This window comes from Oncorhynchus kisutch, linkage group LG20 (genome assembly GCF_002021735.2).
Source record: "Oncorhynchus kisutch isolate 150728-3 linkage group LG20, Okis_V2, whole genome shotgun sequence".
Classification (NCBI taxonomy): domain Eukaryota; kingdom Metazoa; phylum Chordata; class Actinopteri; order Salmoniformes; family Salmonidae; genus Oncorhynchus; species Oncorhynchus kisutch.
The window spans coordinates 28,691,919-28,708,699 of record NC_034193.2 but is presented as its reverse complement, the minus strand read 5'-3'; the positions used below and the strand labels follow the sequence as shown (position 1 = coordinate 28,708,699).

General features: G+C 40.4%; 1 protein-coding gene and 1 non-coding gene across 4 annotated transcripts in view; both read right to left on the bottom strand.

The window, feature by feature from the left end:
- The window catches only part of LOC109865994 (uncharacterized), a 76,207-nt gene extending 69,628 nt beyond the window's left edge, over positions 1-6,579 (bottom strand). For all 3 annotated transcript variants that reach the window (XM_020454520.2, XM_020454521.2, XM_020454522.2), the window contains exon 1: positions 6,462-6,579. In XM_020454520.2, coding sequence (XP_020310109.1) covers positions 6,462-6,513 — 52 coding nt within the window. In that variant the 5' untranslated portion in view covers positions 6,514-6,579. The remainder of the gene's footprint in view (positions 1-6,461) is intronic.
- Positions 6,580-11,403: 4,824 nt separating this feature from the next.
- trnaa-ugc (transfer RNA alanine (anticodon UGC)) lies at positions 11,404-11,475 on the bottom strand. Its single transcript has one exon. It is a non-coding gene; the product is annotated as a tRNA-Ala (tRNA).
- Between the last annotated feature and the right edge of the window lie 5,306 nt (positions 11,476-16,781).

The following is a 16,781-nucleotide window of genomic DNA, read 5'->3' as shown; positions in this document are numbered from 1 at the left end:
GATTTGATATTGCAACCTGATATTGCAACCTTTCAGTTACTAGTCCAACACTCTAACCACTAGGCTACTTGCTGCCTAGTAGATTACCAGCAGTGCCAAATAATATCCATGATGGCTATAGAGGGTGCAACACTTCAACGCTTCAAGATTCAGTGTCAGTTGGCTTTTCATAGTCAGACATTCAAACCGCATTGTCATGAATCTTGTCCTGGCGGCAGAACTGAGTGATTTCCCCTGAGATAGGCCAGCTGCAAAGTAAAAATTGGCGAGATTGTAATACCTTTTTTTATTTTTTATTCAGGGTTAGGCATTAGGGTTAGCAGTGTAATTAAGGTTAGGATTAAGGTTAGAGTTAGATTTAAAATTATATTTCATGACTTTGTGGCTGTGCCAGCTACTGACCACTCTGCAGAGCTGCTTCCAGAACAAGATTCATGATGAAAAACGTTAACCTGCAGAATGGTATCAGATGTATGTATCCTATGGCAAACTACATTCCTGACTGTTGCTTGTTCCACGAGTGGAATTTCTTGAGAAATACATATAACAGCCATTGTCAAGCAATCAAGAGAAACACAAACCACAAAGATAAAAACGTACAACAACTTACAACAAAATGTTAGAACAGCTAATTATTGTTGTGAAAAGAATGCATTCCTATTGGGTTTGAACACACAGTAGGCCTCCAGTACATGTATGCAATTTCACAACACACAAATCTAAACCATCAAGTTAAAAAGGAGGAGGGTTGGTGAAATTCCATTTCATACTTTTTTTCCAGGCTTTCTTCTCACCTCTGACCAGCATCTCTCTCAAAAGGTAAATTTAGCCTCAATTTTGCAGAATGCTATATATAGGTAAATATAGCTAAATACATGTTCCACTACAGGAACACTGGTAAGGCTGGTTCCCTATATTAATAAATAACAAGCGCTATAAATATTAGTAGATAGGATTAAAGGCAAGCCGTGAAGTTTGATACTTGAGGAGAAGGTGAAGTGTTAATATTAGCACAACTTTCAGAATGATGGATGGATGATGGGTGGAGTGACCAGGAGAGCGGAAGGAGAGGAGAGGTTGAGAGAAAAAGAACATAGAGCTGTGTGGCTTAGTTGGTAGGGTTGTGGATTCGAATCCCACTGGGGCAACCCATTCGAAATTGTATGCGTGCACTACCGTAAATTGCTTTGGATAAAAGTGCCTGCTAAAAGGCATATGTATAGTAGGAATCTTGATAAAGAGAAAGATCTGATTAGTGGACCCTAAGACTCCTAAGATCAGTGTCTGACCTGTAAGAAGAGAGACAACAAGATAGGTAATGAGTGACAACAAACAAAATACATGATGCATAAACTATCCCTATAAACATGGTTTTGAATGTGAATTATGAGTGAAACCTCAAGATGTGAGATGTATTTGCTACATGTTCCTAAAAAGTAAAGAAAGATCTGAAAACTATTCTGAACTATTCTAATACAATACTATTCTCTAAGAAAATGTTTTTAGGGAGTTGGATAGAGCAAAACCAGATTCAATTGTGATATGACTGTTGATATTGTGCTTTTGGAGTACAGTGGCTTGTGAAAGTATTCACACCCCTTGGCATTTTTCCTATTTTGTTGCCTTACAACCTGGAATGAAAATGTATTTTTGGGGGGTTTGTATCATTTGATTTACACAGCATGCGTACCACTTTGAAGATGCAAAATATTTTTTATTGTGAAACAAACAAGAAATAAGACAAAAAAACTGAAAACTTGATTGTGCATAACTATTCACCCCCCAAAGTCAATACTTTGTAGAGCCACCTTTTACAGCAATTACAGTTGCAAGTCTCTTTGGGGTATGTCTCTATGAGCTGGGCACATCTAGTCACTGGGATTTGTGCCCATTCTTCAATGCGAAACTTCTCCAGCTCCTCAAAAGTTGGATGGGTTCCACTGGTGTACATCAATCCTTAAAGAACTTCTCAGCGACAGCCCCCTTTTTTTCAATGTTCGCCTAAATGACATACCCACATCTAACTGCCTGTAGCTCAGGCCCTGAAGCAAGGATATACATATTATTGGTACCATTTGAAAGGAAACACTTTTAAGTTTGTGGAAATGTGAATTGAATGTAGGAGAATATAACACAATAGATCAGGTAGAAGAAAATACGAAGAAAAAAACCAACTAAACTTTTTCTACCACCATCTTTGAAATGCAAGAGAAAGGTCACAGTTAAAGCCATCACCCTGGTTGTAATTCCGACAGTGTCCACAAGATGGCAGAAGTGTGGGTGCAACGTTTCAGATGGATAACTTGAAGTATGAGTGAAGTGCAATACTTTTAGCGTGAAGTTCCCAGGTACATTTGGGCAAATCGTGAAGGAGATATTCGCATTCATATAACATTTTTCTGCAAGAATATAGTCAAATCTATATACTTGGACTTTGATTTTCCAAGTATTAGCAAGTATTATAAGTTCAACATTTGCAAAACAACCAGTTTCATAACTTCATAACTCTGAATATCCTTATAATTCTTGTCCAAATTGAAAAGGCATGCTGTCGTACAAGGTTAATAGCTACATTTTATGACATATAATGTCATAAACTCCCATATAGCCCAGCTCATTGGCTATCTAGCTAGCTTTGTTTGACCCCGAATGGTGCTTGTTTGACAAAGATACAGTCGTTCAAGTGATGACCGCCCGCGTCATTGGCGTGCCATGAAGGCGTCGCTTTCTGACCAAATATGGTGTCCTATAGGATATACTACACCCCTAATGATATAGTGAAGTCTTGTTACCTTCTAGGATCTCTGAGGAATATATACGAACGTGATTTGACTTGTTGAAACAACTTTTAGGGTGAGATTTTCACAGATTCCTTTCTTTTCAAATTGAACGAGTGGAAATACAAAATCGATTCGTGCATGCTACATGGACCTTTTTAGGATATGAAAAATGATATTATCTAACAAAACGACACTTCATGTTATCTCTGGGACCCTTTGGATGATAAATCAGAGCAAGATTTCAGAATGTAAGTACACATTTCACCTTCAGAGGTGAACTTATCAAACCTATCGTGGTGAAAAAAGTGTTTTGTTGTTAGGAGCTCTCCTCAAACAATAGCGTGGCATTTTGTCATAATAGCTACTGTAAATTGGACGGTGCTGGTATATTAAGAAGAATTTAAGCTTTCAGCCGATATAAGACACTTATATGTACCGACATTTTTCGTTTCTCTAAAATTTGCGGTCTTGACATGATTTACAACTGTCCTGTTGATTGGACCGATCCTTAGATCATACCACAGATTCTGAACTGGATTGAGGTCTGTGCTTTGACTAGGCCATTCCAAGAAATGTAAATGTCTCCCCTTAAATCACTCGAGTGTTGCTGTAACAGTACGCTTAGTGTCATTGTCCTGCTGGAAGGTGAATCTCCTTCCCAGTCTCAAATCTCTGGAAGACTGAAAAAGGTTTCCCTCAAGAATTTCCCTGTATTTAGCACCATCCATCATTCCTTCAATTCTGACCAGTTTTAAAGTTCGTGCTGATGAAAACTTCCCTACAGCATGATGCTGCCACCACCATGCTTCACTGTGGGAATGGTGTTCTCAGGGTGATGAAAGGTGTTGGGTTTGCACCAGCATTTTCCTTGATGGCCAAAAAGATACATTTTAGAGTACCTTCTTCCATATGTTTGGGGAGTCTCCCACATGCCTTTTGGCGAACAGCAAACGTGTTTGCTTATTTGTTTCTTTAAGCAATGGCTTTTTTCTGGCCACGCTTCCGTAAAGCTGAGCTCTGTGGAGTGTATGGCTTAAAGTGGTCCTATGGACAGACACTTCAATCCACGCTGTGGAGCTTTGTAGCTTCTTCAGGGTTATCTTTGGTCTCTTTGTTCGCTCTCTGATTAATTTAAAATAGGCAATAATGCGCTCATTTACAGTAATGTCCTGGCCTTTATATTGGCCTAATACACAACAATGCAATAAAACAGTACAATAATTCAAACAAGATATGCACATGTTTGATCACGGTAAGAAGTGTGTCACGGTGTGGGCTACTGGTTGAAGGTAAGTCAGGTGCAGGAGAGCAGACATGGGTGATAATAGGCGCACTTTATTCATATCCAATGAAAATAGCCATATACGCCCAAAGTACACGAAATGGTACAAAATAACCAACACACACCGGCCAAACACAGACCCGGTGCTAACAAGACTAATACGGGCTACACGTAACAAACAAACAATTTCACACATAGACATGAGGGGGAACAGAGTAATAAATACATTATGTGTGATTGGGAATGAAAACCAGGTGTGCAGGGAACAAGACAAAACAAATGGATAAATGAAAAATGGAGCGGCGATGGCTAGAAAGCCGGTGACGTCGCCCGCAAAACGCCGCCCGAACAAGGAGAGGAGCCGACCTCGGCGGAAGTCGTGACAAAGTATAAGATGATGGAAGATGATCAGGCATTGTAAAAAGCAAATACCAGGCAAGTACAAGAGTTTCAACATGCACATTTAGTTGTGTTTTGTTAGTTGGGTGTACATTGAATTTATTCAGTTGATAATTCAAAACAATATCAGTGTACATTCAACACAGTGTGATGTTGGTTACCCGCAGGCAAGATGGAAATCCAATTAAGTTTGTTTCAGAATATTTTGCAGCTCATTCTGACAACGTAAAACAATAGTGAGAGGCCTTATACACAGCCCAAGAAGCATTCAAGCAAACTATGCAGATGAATGACCATGGTAAGAAGTGGAAGACAAGTGATAAGGTGATAAGACATTACAAATACACTGTACTCGGCAAGTTCAAGAGTCTGTTATTAACCCTAAGCACTTTTGAGCATAGATGGAAACACAATTAGTTTGTTTCAGGATCTTCTGCAGCTCATTCAGTCAAAGTGAATCAATAGCGATCCAGGGCCGTAACATGTTGACTCGCCCTCCTTGTAGAAAAGTGAAAATGCCATCCTCCTCTCTTTCATGTTGCCATAATGGTCTATAACTATTAGTTTGTTGTTCTAGGCTACCTGGCTAAAATGCTTGTTTGCCTAACTTCCTTTCATGTGCAACGATGAACCAGCTAATTAACATCAGCCTGCTACATCTAGTTACATATTGAACTTCCATCCTCTCAGGCAAGGGGAACAATGTACGTATTTAAGGTTGGATCAGAATCGCCGATATATTCATTGGCCAGTACGGAGAATTCAGTAAAACCATAAGTTCAAATCCCTATCTCCATCCCTGGATAATTTAGGAAAGGGTAAATTTTAGCTAAGCTAGCTAGCTAGCTATAGCCACTGGAGGACAACAACATAACAAGATGCAACAATTCAAGTTTTTTCTCTAAATTCCGTTTGGCTTTTGGTGTGATGTGATTGGTGTGAATCCAAAGCCAGAACCATTTACAGTTGAGTTCACTCAGTTTAGCTCAACGCTGATGGGCTAATATTATTATAAAAATGTTTTATCAAGGGAGGCCAAATGCTGGCTTCCTTTGTATTCAATGCTATGGAGAGCAACAATATCATACTCTTTTTGACCAGATAGCATCAGATAGATGGGCTACACATAAAGATACAGAGAGGCGCTATTTTGTTCGCTCTGATGTTTTCTTCGGTGAGATATATTCAGTCTCTTGTAAATTGAAGGAAAATTATGGAGCACAAAGAGACAAAATAAAATGTATTACGTTTTTTTCTTTGTACATTTTTTCCATGAATACACGCCACTGACAATGTCTAGCTTAAACATGTTGATCTCATGGACAGTGGTCAGTCCTTGCATCATAGCTCTAATCAGAAAGTGGTTACATTTCTCCAACCCCATCCATTAGCTTTGTAGCAAACCAAGTGGCAGGACTGCCTTTTGGCTGAAAAACATTAGATTGTGCCCTTTAATTAGTTTTAAAACAACTCTTTACATGGACATGTATCACATTTAAAGAAAAATAAAATGGTTACCAACAAACATTAATTATATATTCACATACAGTGGTAAAAGCAATAATTTATGTATTCCCTATAATGTGCAACTACGCATATTCAGTCACCACCTATAGGCCTATACTGAATCCTAGTCCGACAACTGTCAAAATTAGGTGTTGCGGAAAAAACAATCCAATGTCTGACATATAAACCTTTATAAACCATAAACAAAATTACCAACACTTAAGTTTTACCTGCATGCCAACATCATGTAAATCCAATGCTTACCAGAATAATGGTCTAACACTTACCCAATCCTCATTTAACTATTACTACTGCTATTGACACTATCAGAAAACGACAGTACAAGCAATCATTCAGCTATCTGAGATAGTTGAACGCATACAACGCCACACTCGCAGATTGTCACCTGGATTTAATGTGAAACCAGGGCAAACATGCAAATCAATGTGGCCTGTTTGTTATCATGAGTGTGAGGGCAATGGCACAACACTCACCATGCTTTATGATTGTCAGGAAGTAGAGGCAGAGAAGGACTTTACACTGCATGGTCCGAGCTTGTCCCAAGACTAACTTCTTATCATCTCTCCCTCACCGGCTCTTATATGGGGGGTGGGGGGCAGTGGGCGGGCTTTTACCCATGAGGAGACACAGGGGGATAAGACATTTTGTCCCGAAGCCCCTCAGGAGAGAAAAGAGGGGGCTTGTGCTGTAGTTGGCTAAATACCCCCCCCCCCCCCCCAGTCACACTGACAGATGGAGAGAAAAAGCAAAGGAAGAGTGAGAGTAATGTGCAAAGACACACAAATGGAATAGCAGTCACTTAAAATTCATTTGGGCCTACGGCCAAGGTTTTTGGGCTACTTTACATTGGTGCTGCGTTGCGATGGCCAAATGCTGGTGGGTAACCCCACTGAGCTTATGTAGGCAAACACCCAAGGAAGGCTACCCTTGGATTTGAATGAAGGGAAAGGACTGTATTGCCAATTTGATGGGGGAGAAAGGGAGAGAGCAGTGAGAGCAGTTCACACCTTTCTTTCCTGATCCGTCCCTGTTCCAGCTATCTGGCCAGCCCCTATAATGATCTTTCATTTTGATTGTGGTTAACCATTAGCCAGACCCACTACTTGAATTTTTAACAATAAAGTATTTACTACCTCCCTCACCAATTATTCATTAACTTTATTAGCTGTAACTGTCAAGGTTCAGGAGAAGACCCAGATGCAGAGAGTTTCGAAGTAACAAAAGTTTATTACAAAAACAGGAGGGCAGGCAATCGACAGGTCAAGGGCAGGCAGAGGGCAGTAGTCCAGAGCAGAGTCCGAAAGGTACAGAACGGCAGGCAGGCCCAGGGTCAGGGCAGGCAGTGGTCAGTAATCCAGGATGGTATAACAATGTACAGAACGACAGGCAGGCTCAGGGTCAAGGCAGGCAGAATGGTCAAAATCGGGAAGGCTAGAAAACAGGAACTAGAGACAGACAGGAGCACGGGAAAACCGCTGGTAGCCTTGACGAAACAAAACAAACTGGCAACAGACAAACAGAGAACACAGGTATAAGTACGCAGGGGATAATGGGAAGATCGGCGACACCTGGAGGGAGTGGAGACAAGCACAAAGACAGGTGAAACAGATCAGGGTGTGACAGTAACTAGACAGTCGTTATTATTACTGTGTGTTAATCCCTGTTTGGAGATTATACGATGATCAGTCTAGCTAGTTTGTGTTTTCAATTACTCTCTGTAATTTACTCAATGTTGTATTTGACACACGTTTCTTTCTTAGTCTCGTTTCTTTATTTAGTTTTGGGTTACAGGTAAAAACATTTTTTAAATAAATGCATACAAAGATAACCCTGACCCATTCTCACCCCCGAAGAACGCATGCCGCCCACCCATTCCTATCCCACCCATCAACCAAGGTTACTTATCAGTTCCCCTCCCACCCATCCATCCCCTGAGTCTCCTCTTAGATTCCCCCAAATCCCTCCCTGTCCAACCCCACAACAATACCAATGGTAACATAATGGCAAGCATGGAATATTTAAATTTTTGCACTTCAAAATGAATTCCGTAACTTTTCCCCGGAAGCATTTAACTGCAGGGCACTCCCACATCATATGAAGGAATGTTCCTACCTGATTTAGGGGACACAGTGAACAGTGTGGAGTTGGGGCCAATTTCATTGTAAAACATTTCATTGGCGTTAAATACAGTCTGTTAACAAACTTAAAATGTGTAATTAATGGTTCGGATTACGGGATGCCAAGGATATATTTACTGACCATGATATCGGTCAGGGTACGGATTCCACATTTGGACCATTGGGGAGATGCAAAAGGTTGCCCTCCAGATCGAAAGGCTTGCCATTTTGATTCCCAATTATGTTGTTTAAACATTTTGCATCAAATAGAAATTGTGTGAGCAATAAGAGGACCAAAGCATAATTTACATAAATTGTTTAATAAGGGATATACAGTGGTTCCTCCTTTAAATGTTGCGAGCTTATACCGCGGGACTTGGAGATACCCAGCGTCACGGCTTCATTGCTCCAGACCACCACAAGGGGGAGTTAGAGCACTCATTATGCATTTTGGTCCCAAGGTTTTTATATGACAAATCATTTCGAGTGGTTCCAATGACGAATTTGATGCGAGCCACCCCTCCCTGGTGACTTTCTTCAGCAAAGATGGCTGACAAAACATTACGGGGAGGCAAATGTCAGTAGTTATAACATCATAACGAGTCAAGCAAAAAATGAGAGGAATATGTTAGTTAATGTAGAGACTGAGCATATTTGTTTGTCATAAAGTTAATTTACGAAGATTGCTATTTTGCAAGTTTTTTTCTGTCATATCCAATACCAGGTGTATCAAATGCCATTCTGTGAATGATGCTGTGTCGGCATGTATGTATACATACAGTGTATATATATATATATATATATATATATATATATATATATATATATGTATGTACACTTCAACGGTGTTTAACACTCCTGCTCCAGAATAACATCAATGGGACATTGATGGGACATCAATGATTACACATTGTAACTATGCAATAGACTAGAAACATGATTTTGTCATTCATATATACAGATAAAAAATCAGTACATCCTGCCAGCACACCCACGCGCGTGGAAGAGAGCGAGGAATGAGATGGGAGTAACAATCAAGGCTATTTGCTCTGAGACCTTTTAATTTACATTTTTTATTTCACCTTTTTTTAACCAGGTAGGCCAGTTGAGAACAAGTTCTCATTTACAGCTGCGACCTGGCCAAGATAAAGCAAAGCCGTGCGACACAAAGAACAACACAGAGTTACACATGGAATAAACAAACGTTACTTTACTACTTTACATTACTAAGAATTACTAAAAATTACTAAATTACTAAGAATTACTAAAAAAATTACTAAGAATTACATTACTAAGAAAAGCTCATACATTGTTTAAAAAATTGCCTTTTTGCCTCTTGCAGATTGCCATGTCTCATTTTGAATTAATTGAAAATGATACTTTTTTCAAAGTATCTCTCTTTTTCAAAAACGCATTGCAGAGCTGGCTACAATTTCAGTTTCATCCCCCTGAAAAGATAGAACAAATATTATGGCTAACCTCAAATGTGCTGGTTGATAAAATACCTGTATTTATGGGAAAGATGTCTGAAAAGGGTATTTTGTTCTTAAATTATATTGTAAATTGGAATGGTAGAGTTATGTCCTTCATGGAGTTATCAGAATTGTACGGGAAGGTCTGCTCAATCCAAGAGTACAACCAATTGATTACAGCATTACCCCAAAAATGGAGGAGGCATGTGGCAGTGGGATGAGGTAGGGAACTGGTCTGTCTGCCCAATATAAAGGATCAAAACTGTCGGAGGAATAGCATAAATGGGAAAGTATACTAGTTTCATTTGAGGACCAGGATGTTGACAACTGTGCCATACAGATTGCAAAATAGTTGGGAAGAGATTTTTGATCTACAGATTCCATGGTACAGGGTGTATGAGTTGATATATTAAACAACGCAAGATTCAAGACTTTGTGCTTTTCAGCTAAAATGATTATATAGAATTCTTGCCACCAACAAAATGTTGAATATTTGGGGAATGAAGTCATCGAAGCTCTGCAGATTTTGTTGTGAGGATACAGAATCAATAGACCATTTATTTTGGTATTGCCGTCAGGTAGCCTGCTTCTGGTCTCAGGTTCAGGGATGGCTGAAAATGCATAGCATTGATCTAAAATTGACCCTAGAAATAGTAATGTTAGGAGATCTGGAGAGACCGTTCAGTCAATTACTAATATACTAATACTCTGAGTAAAATGATTTATCTTCAACTCGCAATCTATGGATTCTATTCAATTTGATAGATTGAAATGGTACATTAAACATCACAGCATAGTTGAAAGATATGGGTTGCTTAGAAACCCGAAGTGGGTGGCCAGCAGAGATCGACGGGATGGGCTGAGGGAAGCTGAAGGTTGGGATGTGGAATTGGAGACAAGTGTGAGTGGAGTTGCTGTGTGGGAGATAGAATGATGGTCAAAGAAAAAAGTGTTTTATTTATTTTTAAGTCAAAATAAAACACAATAAAAAGTCAGTTTGAATTACACTGAGGGGCAGTGTTTTTCAACTAATGCCGGTTTGTTTGAGGCTGATGCCGTGCAGGTGTTTGTACACATGCATATACACACACTCTCATTCAAATAAACATATACATATACTATTACATGTGCATGTCTGGCACATGTAATAGTGCCAGACATGCACACAAACATATACAATTGGCATTGCTGTTGTGATTTTAGTTGACCTTAATGTATTTTATTTTAAATGTATTATTTTGTTTTATTATTATGTTTTGCTTTGTTGTTTTCTGTTTTCTTCTGTCTTTTCCTTTTTTTCTCTTTAGTTTATTCTCTTGGTTGTTGGTGCATTGAGGGGGTTCTTGGTGAGGTGAATGGGATTAATTGTATTTTTTCATTTTTTTTTCTTGGGGGGACTGTGGGAGGGGTCTCGAATGGTTGAGGGACAACTATTGGGGAACTGTGGGGGGGGGGGGATCTTGGAGGGTTTGGGTTCACGTTTTTTAGCGTAGTGGTAGATTTGTCAACGTGCCCTTGAGCAGGGCATTGACCCTGGATGCTTCTGTGTGTCTCTCTGAATGGGAGTCTGTTGGATGACTGGTATGATGTAGTTGTTGAGCGGCTTCACTGCAAGTATAATATTATGTTTCGGATATTCAATAAAAATACATTTAAAATAAATAAAAATCAAACAATACCACTTCTGTCCTATAAATATACGAACAGGGATTGAACGCATGTTCTTCAGATTACGAGACCAAATGATTTAGCACATCTCTGTTTCCTCCTTAGAATTTCAACATTCTGGAAAGTAGGAGTTGTGTAGATGAAAATGTAAAACATTTAAGAGAAGCTGGGGATTGAACCCAGGACCTCATACATGCAAAGCATGCACTCTACCACTGAGATACATCCCCTTTTGGGGAAAGGAAATAATTTTTTAAAAATTATAATAACTTGTTCAAATATGCCATTATATTCTTGAGATACAGTATGTGTTGACTGAATATAAACAAGTGATGTCTGATTTGCCTTTCTTCTTGCTCACTCTAGGTTAAATGAAAACTAAATCTCTAAAATATTGTTACTTTTTAAACAAAGTGATTATTATTATTAATTCATTTAGAATGATATAAAATCCCCTTAGATATTCTCAGATATTCTCACAGATCCTAATGGAAAGTGCCCCTTAGATATTTATTTAGAGTCCTCTAATCCTCGAAATGTAATTATTGGCGGAGAGTCACGTCATTGAAAGAAATATTTTTCGATATACTGTAGACCTACCATAGGCGAAATGAGTCTCACTTGTGTTGAGTATTGTCTAATGAAGGCAAACAATTTCCAATCCTCCAATCCTGTTGCCTACTCCCGACCATCACATTGTACTGGCTTTATTTACAAATTAGTGAGAATGTCTCACCCCATGTTCAAGAATGGCCTTTTTCTCGTTCACTCTAGGTTAAATGAAAACAAGCGGGAATTTGAACCTCGGTCTCCCACTTGTCCCGCATTCTGTAGTAGACATCACAACTATGTTGTGAAGACATCACAACCATGAAATAACAAATATGGAATCAGTTCAGAACAAAGACAGCCTACTCCTTCCTCTCCGTCGCTGTTCTCTGCACAACACAGGGATTCTTTAGCTAAATAGCCCAGTACTGTACTGCCTACCATCACGTTGTACAGCACCATATTTTCCGCTCCATTCTAACAGAAACCAAGAGGTTTTTTGTTTTTTCATGGAATAGAAACACCATAAAATGTATCAAATTAATTTAGCAAGTACCAGTTTTAACACACCCACTCATTCCAGTATTTTTCTTTATTTTTACTATTTTCTACATTGTAGAATAATAATGAAGACATCATAACTATGAAAAAACACATATGGAATCAGTTAAGAACCAATTGAGTTAAGAATCAGTTTAAGAACCTCAATTTTTGTTGAGGTCACTCTCTTTTCAATGGGTTTTCTTCTTGCAGTTCCTACCGCTTCCACTGGATGTCAACAGTCTTTAGAAATTGGTTGAGGTTATTCCTTTGTGTAATGAAGAAGCACTGTTCAGAACGAGGGTAACTTGTAGTGTACTGTTAGATAGAGGCGTGTGACCAGAAAGCTAGCTACAGTTTGTTTTCCTCCTGTATTGAACACAGAACATCCCGCCTACAATTTTACCAATTATTTACATAAAAAAAAAAAATGTATTACAAAAGTAGTTTGAAATGTTTTGGCAAAGTTTACAGGTAACTTTTGAGATGTTTTGTAGTCATGTTGCGCAAGTTGGAACCAGTGTTTTTCTGGATCAAACGCACCAAATAAATGGATATTTTGGATATACACTGCTCAAAAACATAAAGAGAACACTAAAATAAAACATCCTAGATCTGAATGAATGAAATATTCTTATTAAATACTTTTTTCTTTACATAGTTGAATGTGCTGACAAAAAAAATCACACAAAAATGATCAATGGAAATCAAATTTATCAACCCATGTAGGTCTCGATTTGGAGTCACACTCAAAATTAAAGTGGAAAACCACACTACAGGCTGATCCAACTTTGATGTAATGTCCTTAAAACAAGTCAAAATGAGGCTCAGTATTGTGTGTGGCCTCCACGTGCCTGTATGACCTCCCTACAACGCCTGGGCATGCTCCTGATGAGGTGGCGGATGGTCTCCTGAGGGATCTCCTCCCAGACCTGGACTAAAGCATCCACCAACTTCTGGACAGTCTGTGGTGCAATGTGGCGTTGGTGGATGGAGCGAGACATGATGTCCCAGATCCCAGTGCTCAATTGGATTCAGGTCTGGGGAACGGGCAGGCCAGTCCATAGCATCAATGCCTTCCTCTTGCAGGAACTGCTGACACACTCCAGCCACATGAGGTCTAGCATTGTCTTGCATTAGGAGGAACCCAGGGCCAACCGCACCAGCATATGGTCTCACAAGGGGTCTGAGGATCTCATCTCGGTACCTAATGGCAGTCAGGCTACCTCTGGCGAGCACATGGAGGACTGTGCGGCCCCCCAAAGAAATGCCACCCCACACAATGACTGACCCACCGCCAAACCGGTCATGCTGGAGGATGTTGCAGGCAGCAGAACGTTCTCCACGGCGTCTCCAGACTGTCACGTCTGTCACATGTGCTCAGTGTGAACCTGCTTTAATCTGTGAAGAGCACAAGGCGCCAGTGGCGAATTTGACAATCTTGGTGTTCTCTGGCAAATGAAAAACGTCCTGCACGGTGTTGGGCTGTATGTAAGCACTGCCCCCACCTGTGGACGTCGGGCCCTCATACCACCCTCATGGAGTCTGTTTCTGACCATTTGAGCAGACACATGCACATTTGTGGCCTGCTGGAGGTAATTTTGCAGGGCTCTGGCAGTGCTCCTCCTGCTCCTCCTTGCACAAAGGCGGAGGTAGCGGTCCTGCTGCTGGGTTGTTGCCCTCCTACGGCCTCCTCCACGTCTCCTGATGTACTGGCCTGTATCCTGGTAGCGCCTCCATGCTCTGGACACTACGCTGACAGACACAGCAAACTTTCTTGCCACAGCTCGCATTGATTTCCATCCTGGATGAGCTGCACTACCTGAGCAACTTGTGTGGGTTCTAGACTCCGTCTCATGCTACCACTAGAGTGCAAGCATCGCCAGCATTCAAATGTGACCAAAACATCAGCCAGAAAGCATAGGAACTGAGAAGTGGTCTGGTCACCACCTGCAGAACCACTCCTTTATTGGGGGTGACTTGCTAATTGCCTATAATTTCCACCTGTTGTCTATTCCATTTGCACAACAGCATGTGACATTTATTGTCAATCAGTGTTGCTTCCTAAGTGGACAGTTTGATTTCACAGAAGTGTGATTGACTTGGAGTTACATTGTGTTGTTTAAGTGTTCCCTTAATTTTTTTGAGGAGTGTATATTGACGGAATTAATCGAACAAAAGGACCATTTGTGATGTTTATGGGACATATTGGAGTGCCAACAAAAGAAGCTCGTCAAAGGTAAGGCATGAATTATATTTTTATCTCTGCGTTTTGTGTCGCGCCTGCTGGGTTGAAATATGCTTCTCTCTCTTTGTTTACTGGGGTGCTATCTTCAGATAATAGCTTCTTTTGCTTTGGCCGAAAAGCCTTTTTGAAATCTGACATGTTGGCTGGATTCACAACACGTGTAGCTTTAATTTGCATGTGTGATTTAATGAAAGTTTGATTTTATAGTAATTTATTTGACTTTTTTTTTATTTGACTGGCGATCTGCATTTTCCCTGGCTTCATATCCCAGAGAGGTTAACGACCTGGAGAATAAACCCTCCTCCTCACAGCTGCCCATGTGGTTGTTACTGACAAGAAGCACATGGATGAGCTCTTTAATCACCACTTCATTACGTCAGAATTCCTATTTGACCCAGCCATGCCTCCTTGCCCTTCCAATATTTCCTCATCTCCCACCCCTTCTAATGTGACTAGCCATGATGCTCCTCCCTCTTTTTCCCCTGCCCCGCTACAAAGTTTCTTCCTGCAGGTGGTCACTGAGTCCGAGGTGTTAAAGGAGCTCAATTTACATCAACAGCAAAGCTTAGGCAGTAGGAAGCTCTCTCTCATCCATTTATATTTAGATGATACAGTCTTATACTCAACTGGCCCCTCCCTGGATTTTGTGTCAAACGCTCTACAATAAAGCTTTCTTAGTGTCCAACAAGCTTTCCCTGCCCTTAACCTTGTTATGAACACCTCAAAATCAAAGGCCATGTGGTTTGGTAAAAAGAATGCCCCTCTCCCCACAGGTGTGATTACTACCTCTGAGGGTTTAAAGCTTGAGGTAGTCACCGCAAACAAGTACTTGGGAGTATGGATAGACAGTACACTGTCCTTCTCTCAGCACATAGCAAAGCAGCAGGCTAAAGTTAAATCTAGACTTGGTTTCCTCTATCGTATTTGCTCCTCTTTCACCCCAGCTGCCAAACTAACCCTGATTCAGATGACCATCCTACCCATGGTAGAATATTGAGACGTAATTTATAGATCGGCAGGCAAGGGTGCTCTCGAGCGGCTAGACGTTCTTTACATTCGGCCATCAGATTTCCCACTAATGCTCCTTATAGGACACATCACTGCACTCTATATTCTGTTAACTGGTCATCTCTGTATACTTGTCACAAGACCCACTGGTTGTTGCTTTTTTATAAAACCCTCTTAGGACTCACTCCCCCATCTGAGATATCTACTGCAGCCCTCATCCTCCACATACAACACCTGTTCTGCCAGTCACATTCTGTTAGACGTCCACAAAGCACACACATCCCTGGGCCACTCGTCTTTTCAATTTGTTACAGCTAGCAACTGGAACGAGCTGCAACAAACACTCAAACTTGACAGTTTTATCTCTTCATTCAAAGACTAAATCATGGACACTGTTACTGACAGCTGTGGCTGCTTTGCATAATGTATTGTTGTCTCTACCTTCTTGCCCTTTGTGCTGTTGTCTGTGCCCAACAATGTTTGTACCCTGTTTTGTGTTGCTACCATGTTGTGCTGCTTCCATGTTGTGTTGCTACCATGTTGTTGTCATGTTGTGTTGCTACCATGCTGTGTGATCATGTGTGGCTGCCATGCTATGTTGTCATCTTAGGTCTTTCTGTCACACCCTGACCATAGTTTGCTTTGTATGTTTCTATGTTTTGTTTGGTCAGGGTGTGATCTGAGTGGGCATTCTATGTTGTGTGTCTAGTTTGTCTGTTTCTGTGTTTGGCCTGATATGGTTCTCAATCAGAGGCAGGTGTTAGTCATTGTCTCCGATTGGGAACCATATTTAGGTAGCCTGTTTGGTGTTGGGTTTTGTGGGTGATTGTCTCCTGTGTCAGTGTTTGTACCACACGGGACTGGTTTCGGGTCTTCACATTTATTGTTTTGTAGTTTGTTCATGTATAGTTTTTCTTATTAAAAAACCATGAACTTCAACCACGCTGCGTATTGGTCCGCCTCTCCTTCGACGGAAGAACCCCGTTACACTTTCTTTACGTAGTGTTGTGTTGTCTCTCTTGTCTTGATGTGTGTTTTGTCCTATATTTTTATTTAATATATTTTTAATTCCAGCCCCCATCCCCGCAGGAGGCTTTTGCCTTTTGGTAGGCCATCATTGTAAATAGGAATTTGTTCTTAACAAATAAATCAAAATATTGCCTATTATAACAATGGCTGAGGGATTGGAAA